General features: G+C 45.5%; 1 protein-coding gene across 3 annotated transcripts in view; it reads left to right on the forward strand.

The window, feature by feature from the left end:
* Positions 1-9087, forward strand: part of LOC126982876 (aurora kinase-like) — a 44879-nt gene extending 35792 nt beyond the window's left edge. For all 3 annotated transcript variants that reach the window (XM_050835149.1, XM_050835150.1, XM_050835151.1), the window contains exons 6-7: positions 1-117; positions 8572-9087. The exon at positions 1-117 is cut by the window's left edge and continues 115 nt beyond it. In XM_050835149.1, the coding sequence (XP_050691106.1) occupies positions 1-117; positions 8572-8655 (201 nt within the window). In that variant the 3' untranslated portion in view covers positions 8656-9087. The remainder of the gene's footprint in view (positions 118-8571) is intronic.
* The last annotated feature ends 314 nt before the right edge of the window (positions 9088-9401 follow it).

The following is a 9401-nucleotide window of genomic DNA, read 5'->3' on the forward strand; positions in this document are numbered from 1 at the left end:
TGCGGCAGTCCCCCCTTTGAGACACAATCCCACAATGAAACCTACAAACGCATCTGTACTGTCGATATAAGGTTCCCCTCCCATGTCTCGGCAAAAGCAAGGGACCTTATTCTCAAGGTGTGTTTGTGTGTGCATGTGCATGCTTGAGTAGCAGTAGCAGTAGTAGTACAGGTTGAGAATCACTTATCCGAAAATCCTGGGACCGAAAGGTTTTTTTTTTTTTTTTTGTTGTTTTTCCTCCAGCCCCTTTTGACATTTTCAACAATATCTTTACACCACAGAGCACACAACATGTGGTAATCACAATGAGTAACGAGCGAAGGTATTACTGTGGCAACTGCTGACAACAAACTAACGAATAGCAGCACACCAGGGGCGAGATTCTCGAAGGTTACGTTCTCGTCAACCTACTTGGTCTTAACTTAAGTGGTCCTTACGATCACGTACGAAGGCTAATTCTCAAAGGGGAGCTGCGATGTGATGTCATTAGAGTTGCCAGCGAATCACAGCTGCTTCTTCAGGTGGGTGAGCCAGCCAATCACGAGCCATGCCTCACGCTTGCCACAGCGATGAGTCACCCTCTTCCTCTCACAACTGCCTGCCTTGACGAGACAGTTGCTACGTACTCATTAAATAACAATGCACACGTGAATGACTTACATTTTTCATCTGTCACTGTTCTCTCACACTTTATTTAGGCTTTCCGGAGCACAATCATTCAGCCACGGGAAGCAGTGACAGAAGTCTGATGAGCTGTGTGACACTAGAGTATGTTGAGGGAAGTTTTGCCTTTGTAATGGCATTGCACACAAAAGTGATTAAACAAGCATCTCTTGTTGATTGCTCACTGTAATAGATATATTTACTTATTGAACACATGTTCTTATTTTCATGTTGGGAAACGCTAATTATAATGCATTTCATGTAAATTAGGGAGACCTCGTAAGGCTTACGACTGCACCTGACCCATCCTTAACTTATGTGCACAGTTAAAATCATGTAACGGGTGAAGGCACGGCGTTGTCGTAGGTGTGGCTTAAGAGCTTGTAAGAGTTTCAAGAATCTTGCCCCAGAGTTGCCAGGTCGTGGACTGTGTTCCCGCCCAATCCCATCCCAAAAGCTGCTGAAAATCTGCGACCTTGGTCTCAAAAAACTCGGATTTTGGAGGTTTTTGGATTTTTGAGTTTCGAATAAAGGATTCTCAACCTGTTGTAGTATTTTATTATTATTATTATTATTTCTTTTTTTACAGCAGAGGAGTCAGTTCAAGGGCATAAAAAAAAGGTAACAAATGTAAAAAAAAAAAAGCCCGTTACTCACTGCTCCTAAAACGAGTTAGAGGAGTGCCCGAAAGAGAGGTCAATTTCAGGAGGAGAGGTGTCCTGATACCCTCCCCTTGACAGAGTTCAGGTCATAGGCAGGAGGAAATACAGATGAAGGAAGATTGTTCCAGAGTTTACCAGTGTGAGGGATGAAAGAGTGAAGATGCTGGTTAACTCTTGCGTAAGGGATTTGGACAGTTAAGGGATGAACTTGAGTAGAAAGTCGTGTGTGGCGAGGCCGCGGGAGGGGGGGAGGCATGCAGTTAGCAAGTTAAGAAGAGCAGTCAGCATGAAAATATCGATAGAAGATAGAAAGAGAGGCAACATGGCAGTGAAATTTAAGAGGCAGAAGACTATCAGTAAGAGGAGGAGAGCTGATGAGACGAAGAGCCTTAGACTCCACTCTGTCCAAGAGAGCTGTGTGAGTGGAGCCCCCCCCACACGTGAGATGCATACTCCATACGAGGGCGGACAAGGCCCCTGTAAATGGATAGCAGCTGTACAGGGGAGAAGAACTGGCGGAGACGGTACAGAATGCCCAGCCTCGAGGAAGCTGATTTAGTAAGAGAAGAGATATGAAGTTTCCAGTTGAGATTTTGAGTTAAGGATAGACCGAGGATGTTTAGTGTTGAAGGTGACAGCTGAGTGTTGTTGAAGAATAGGGGATAGTTGTTTGGAAGATTGTGTCGAGTGGATAGGTGGAGAAACTGTGTTTTTGAGGCGTTGAAGGACACCAAGTTCTTCTTGCCCCAATCGGAAATAATAGTAAGGTCTGAAGCTAAGCTTTCTGCCGCCTCCAGCCTGGAATCATTTAGTTCCTGTTGGGTGGGTCTTCTATTAAAAGAAGTTGAGTAATGCAGAGTAGAGTCATCGGTGTAAGAATGGATAGGAGAGTTCGTTTTGGAAAGAAGATCATCAATGAACAAAAGAGAGTGGGAGATAGGACAGAACCTTGCAGAACACCACTATTAATAGGTTTAGTGGAAGAACAGTGACCATCTACCACAGCAGAAATAGAACGGTCAAAGAGGAAACTGGAGATAAAGGTACAGAGAGAAGGATAGAAACCGTAGGAGGGTAGTTTGGAAAGCAAAGATTTGTGCCAGACCCTATCAAAGGCTTTTGATATGTCCAGCGCAATAGCAAAGGTTTCACTGAAACGGCTAAGAGAGGATGACCAAGAATCAGTTAGGAAGGCAAGGAGATCACCAGTAGAACGCCCCTTGCGGAACTATACTGGCGATCAGACAGAAGGTTAGGAGTGGAAAGGTGCTTTTGAACCTTCCATTTAAGGATTGATTCAAAAGCTTTAGATAGACAAGAAAGCAAAGCTATAGGACGGTAGTTTGAGGGATTGGAACGGTCACCCTTCTTAGGCACAGGCTGTACAAAGGCATACTTCCAGCAGGAAGGAAATGTAGATGTTGACAGGCAGAGGCGAAAGAGTTTAACCAGGCAGGGTGTCAGCACGGAAGCACAGTTTTTAAGGACAATAGGAGGCACTCCATCGGGTCCTTCTGAGAATTGAGGCCAGAGAGGGCATAGAAAACATCATTCTTAAGAATCATAATAACAGGCATAAAGGAGTCAGAGGGGGGATGAGTAGGAGGAATATGCCCAGAATCATCCAGAGTGGAGTTTTTTTAGAAAGTTTGAGAGAAGAGTTCAGCCTTAGAGATAGATGAGACGGCGGTGCTGCCATCAGGACTAAGGAGAGGAGGGAAAGATGAAGAAGTGAAATTGGAGGAGATGTTTTTGGCTAGATGCCAGAAGTCATGGGAAGATTTAGAAAAAGCAAGGTTTTGGCATTTTCTTTCAATGAAGGAGTTTTTGGTAAATCGGAGAATGGATTTGGCACGATTCCGGTTAGCGGGAGTTCGAAGGCTCTGGTACCTTTTGTGAGCTGCCTCTCTATCTTTGACAGCACGAGAACAAGCGTGATTAAACCAAGGCTTTTTAGCATGGGGAGTAGAGAAAGTGCGTGGACTGTATACCTCCATTCCAGAGACAATCACCTCTGTGATGCGCTGGGCACAAACAGAGGGGTCTCTATCCTGGAAGCAGTAATCATTCCACGGGAAATCGGAAAAGTACATCCTCAGGTCGTCCCACCGAGCTGAAGCAAAATGCCAGAAGCATCGCCTCTTCGGTGGGTCCAGAGGATGTACAGGAGCGATAGGACAGGATACAGAAATAAGGTTGTGATTGGAGGAGCCCAACGGAGAGAACAGTTTGACAGAGTATGCGGAAGGGTTAGAGGTAAGGAAGAGATCTAGTATATGTTGGGCCGGTCTCCAAGACGGTCGGGAATATGAGTAGGGTGCTGAACCAACTGCTCTAGGTCATTGAGGAGAGCAAAGTTGTAGGCTTGTTCACCAGGCTGGTCAGTGAAAGAGGATGAAAGCCAGAGCTGGTGATGAACATTGAAATCTCCCAAGATGGAGATTTCAGCGAAGGGAGAGTGGGTCAAGATATGCTCCACTTTAGAGTTCAAGTAGTCAAAGAATTTTACATAGTTAGTAGAGTTAGGTGAGAGATAAACAGCACAGATGTATTTAGTTGTAGAATGACAATGAAGTCTTAGCCAGATGGTGGAAAATTCTGAAGAGTCAAGGTCATGGGCACGAGAACAAGTGATATTGTTGCGCACGTAGGCGCAACATCCAGCTTTGGATTGAAATTTAGGATAGAGATAGTAGGAGGGAACAGAGTAGAGATTGCTGTCAGTAGCCTCAGAAACCTGTGTTTTGGTGAGGAAGAGAAGGTGAGGTTTAGAGGAGGAGAGATGGTGTTCCACAGAATGAAAATTAGAACGAAGACTGCGAATGTTGCAGAAATTGAGAAGAAAAAGGCTCGAGGATTGATCAAGACACGTCCGAGGTCGGCAGCCAGAAGGGAAGCCCTCTCTGGGGGAATTTGTGCCCCCCCCCCCCAGGCGGGGACTCTGAGGCATGGTTATTGAACGCCATTTTGAATTTCGAATTTTGGGAAAAGATGTGTGTGTGTTGTGTGAATGTAGTGTGGTGTGGATAGAAGAGGATCTGTCTTTAGAGAACATGCTGAACTACTCTCTGGTGTAGATGAGACAATAGGGAAATGGTTAGTAAGGTAGTGGGAAGGGTCTCTGGAGGGCTTCAGCACCCTCCTCACTTCCCATATATATCTCACCGGGAGTGGCTTGCGCCCGTTCGGTAGGTGTCTTCCTATCTACTCCAGCTATCATCATTATTTTGTAAGACAATAATGTCTAGCCTCACCCTGCATTATAGAGAGAAAGGGAAAGAGAGAGTAATGGTCTCTTTTCCTCCCTGGGATATGCAGGTAAGCTAGGGTGGGGAAAAATGGGATGGGGGTAGACTTGTGAGTGAGTCAAAGGAAAAGGTGAGGAAGTGATAAATGATATGCCTCCTGCCCAGCTCCATGTGTCAAGGTGGCACTGGCCGTGACTGTACATGTCAAGATGGCATGCCATCTTGCTGAGCTTGGATCCCCAATAGATGGCACTTTGCCAACTTGAGCTGTTTTCTTGACTTTTTGGCAGTAGTTAATTTTTTTTCATATACTATTTTGTTTAATCAGATTTATTCATAATTCCTGTTTAAAAATGCCATCTGAAAAGGGTTTTACTGTATTACAGGTAACTCGATTTACGTGAGTTTGGTTTACGCGTTTTTGAAATAACACGGGGTCCAAAATCAAAATAAATGTTCAATTTACACGTTTTTTCCACTTATACACGATATTTTATGGAGTGGCCACTAGATGTCTCACGCAACTGGACTCACACGGCGCCGCGGCCACACAGCTGAGCTCAGTTCTTCCCACACACCACTCGAACAATACAGTACTCACGCTGCCACGCTACTCAACAATAGGGGTGGGCAGGTACCGGTACCAGTACCGGTACTAATGGTACCAGCTATACTGTACGTTACCGGTACCAGACTGCTCGGTACCTGTACCAATACTAGCCAGTCGCTCATGGTGACCCTCATTTCTTCCTCACACGAGTGAGGCTGAGACTGAGTGTCTGAGTGGATATCTCGGTGATATGGATATTCTCTCTCTCTCTCTTTTTTTTTATTTAAACACATGTTCAGTATATTAGTACATGACAATATTATTTTCCTAAGCTAAAGTTCCCCCGACCGGTGGGGAGCTATTCAAAAGCTTCTGCCGAAGTTACAATTATATACATGTTTACAAATTATTTAAAAGTGTTTACATTTACGCTTTTTACGGTGGGTGTAGGAGTAGCCACCTGTGGGACGCAACCTTCATCTGCTGAGTGGACAGTTGTGTCACGTCCACATCAGCAGTGAGGTTGTTCCACCACACCACCGCTGCAATGGAGAAGGCACGTTGGTGGGTGCTGGAGCGGGCCATTGGCACTTCCAGGAGGGAGGCGTTGCTCAGCACCGTTCTCATGCTGCGCTCAGACCTCCTCCAGGTAGCCCTCAGGTCCGTCAGGTGAGGCACTAGGCCCACTTGTGCCTTGTGTAGCACCGTCAGGGCAGCGACGCGGCGACAGTGCTCTAGGCTGTCCAGCTGGTTCGTGGCTGCTCCTGTCCGTCGCTCGTGTGGTTGTTGTTGTTGTTGTTGTTGTCGTCGATGTTGTTGTTGCTGTCTCCCACTGGCTCGGTCGGTGGTGCTGGGTGCCGTTGATGAGGCGTTCTGCCCTCCTCTGCACCTTGTCTAGCAGGTTGAGGTGGTAGCGGGCGCTGGCCATCCAGGTGAGCGGTGCATACTCCATCACTGGACGGACTTGTGCCTTATAGAGTGTGTTCAGGCCTTCAGCGTCAAGGAGGTTCTTCATGCGGCGCAGGAGGTTCACCTTCTGGGAGGCTTTGTGCGCCACCCTTTCAAGGTGATGGTCGAACCGCAGCTGAGAGTCCACCTCCACGCCTAGAATGTCGACGCTGGACTGCAGAGGGATGGTGTCGTTCCTGAATCTCAGCCTGCCGTGGAGTTGCCTCGCGTCCTCCCGAGAACGTGATATTACCATGGCCTGGGTTTTGTCAGGGGCAAACCTGACTTGCCATCTCTTTCCCCAGGCCATTATGTCTGCCAACTGTCTGTTGATGGATTCTGTCACGTCCTGGGCGTCCTCTCTCTTGTATGTTCTGGAGAGGGTGCAGTCGTCGGCGTAGGCACTTGCTGCCGGGATGGTTTGCAGGAGGTCGTTAAAGTATATGTTCCACAGAATAGGTCCAAGGACAGACCCCTGTGGAACGGAGGCCTCCACCGGGAAACTGGTCGAGGTGCTTCCGTTGACTGCTACAGGGAGGCTCCTGCCTAACAGGTAGTTTGAGAGCAGGCACAGCAGGTCCCCTGTGATGCCTAGTTGCTGTAGCTTCGCCGTCAGACCGCGGTGCCAAACAGAGTTGAACGCGCCAGCTATATCCAGGGCAATCATGAGAGAGGGATGGCCGTCATCAAGGGCGTCATGCCAGGACTTTGAGAGGAGGAGGTCGGAGGTAGAGCGGCCCTTCTGAAAACCAAACTGCTTCGGTGACTGCAGGTGGTTTTCCTCGAGGAAGGATGTCAATTGCTCCCTGATGATCCTCTCAAATATCTTGCTGATGATTGGGAGGAGTGATATTGGCCTGTAATTGCCTGGCTCAGACCTAGATTTTTTCTTGTGTACGGGTGTGACTCTGGCCTCCTTCCACTGTGCAGGCCACACCCTGCTCTGCAGGCATCGTCGGAAGATCTAGGCGAGGGGGGTGGTGAGCTCATCGGAGCATCGCTGCAGTAAGTATGGACTCATGCTGTCAGGGCCTGGCGCCTTCCTGGTGTTGACACCCCTCAGATATCTCCTGACAGCGTCCTCAGAGATTAGCACACTCTCTAGCAGGGTGCTGCCTGACATGACCGTGGGGCGGACTTGGGCGGACTAATCTGGAGGTACTTCTGCTGTGCAGGACCCAGTCAGCTGACATTTTCTGTGATATGTGTTCGACAGAACGGATGTCTGTGGATGAGTAAAGTGTTTATTGTAAACGCATTTTTGTTTCTCATTGTAAAAATAACTTAAAACATAATGTGATTGACAGAAATTAATCAACATCTGTTTCTACTTGAAAGTAGGTACTACAGCATACATATTAAGTTCAGGGAAAATTTGGAGTTTTTTATTTCTTTCTAAATATATCTTGCCGGGAAATACGGTACCTAAAATAAATTGGATTTACACTCCATTCCTTCACAAAGCATCTCTGGCTACCAACACTGTGGAGAAATTGGATGAATTCAAGCAAGAATTATCTAAAGAAATATTAGTGGTAAAGGATGAAGTTGAATTAAGGGCTGAGGAGGAGCTGGGATCGGTTGCTGACATGCTTCGCACTGACCATGCAGATCTCAGTTGGGCTGAGGTGGCAAAGAGAGACAGGAAACTCAAGGAGAATCTCCTAGTTGTGAAAGCTTCTAGCCAAAAATAGAAGGCAAAAGATATGAAGGATGAAGTCTCCCAGGCACTGAATGGCATTCAAATAACTGACTCAAGATTCACAAATGGAGGCAATATTGTCATGAACTTAAACAATGAAAACACAATGGCTGAGGCTGCTAAAAAATTGGAGTTTGTTGAGCTAATTCGTACCAAGGGTGTTGGAAAGATGAAACCAAAGATCATGATATGCAATGTGCATAAAGAGGAGACCAAGGAAAAAATAAAGGAGACCATCTTAGACCACAATGAGTTCTTACACACAATTCAGGGCATTGAGAATAAAATTGAGCTGATTTTTAGTAAGCCTGCAGCTGACGGTACAATGCACCACATTTTGAGGTGAGACCCAACTGTGAGAGAGCTGAATTATAATAACAATGAGAAAAGTTTATTACAACCAAGCACTTGAATCTAACCAGTGCATTGGTGATGCTTGCCTCGCCACCCGAGGTTCTATGGAGGAGGAGTCAATGTGCCCTGTTGGAAGGGTAGGAAGGTAACAGGGTGAGTTGCCTCATAGACCCATGAGTGGGAAGGTGGGCAATGATTCTACTGAATTGGTTTGATTCTTGTGAGTAGTAAGTATTATCAGTACTATTACTATTGTTATTATAATTAATATGTACTAGTAAAGTAGTAGTAGTAGGTGTCAGTAGTAATACCTATAAATTTTTATTGGTACGATCCTGGCTATTAAGATTATTTTGTGTTGTTTTGGCTTGTAGTTGATTATTTGCTATTATCAGTATTCACCAAAATTATCTTTTTTATCCCTGCATCTTTCTTTCTCAACAGCTTCTCCGTCGCAGCCCGCAGGAGAGGCTACCTCTTGAAAAAGTCTTGCAGCACCCATGGATATTAGAAAATGCCAAGGATTAGTTCACCCATCTACTGTATATAGCCATCACAGGGCATCCATAGGTGTGTGTGTGTGTGTGTGTGTGTGTGTGTGTGTGCTTGTGTGTGCCTGTGTGCGTACATACATGCATGGTTTTGCTCTAGTATGATAACTATCATACTCTAAGCTTTGGAGGAGATAGGAATGATGGTAATAAAAATTTTCTTGAAAGACTGTACTTGATGTGAATACATCACAAGGTAAAGTTGCTTCATTATCAGTTTGATACATTGTGATTTCTTGAATTGTACTCTAACATCCCAAATCAGACATATTTATTTACCTGATCCTGTACTCATGCTCCAAAATGTAGGGAAGCTAGACTTGGTTTTTATTTATGGTACAATGAATAATTACCTTTTATCTCATTTACTCTTAGTGATTTTGTCTGGAATAAAGAAATTATATTGCTCTACTATATTTTTATTATGTAGTATGAGGTGATCCAACTATAGGCCTGTGGGTTACTTGTGGCCCATGGATTAATTTTTAGTTAATAGAATGATGTTTCAGTAGAGTGAAAAGCCCATTCCATTTACATGAATATGATTAATACAGAGTAGGGGCATCTCCGATACGCATCATGTGTCGTGACTGGCTTGCAGGACAGGTGTGTCAGTCTTCCTCTGGGCTATAGCTTTGTTACACTGCGTCTATTAATAAACACTTAGACTCTTGATTTCCTGGACAGACTTTGAGGTCTGGCAATTGCCGAACATATGCCTGG

The sequence above is a fragment of the Eriocheir sinensis genome, chromosome 52, assembly GCF_024679095.1.
Source record: "Eriocheir sinensis breed Jianghai 21 chromosome 52, ASM2467909v1, whole genome shotgun sequence".
Classification (NCBI taxonomy): Eukaryota; Metazoa; Arthropoda; class Malacostraca; order Decapoda; family Varunidae; genus Eriocheir; species Eriocheir sinensis.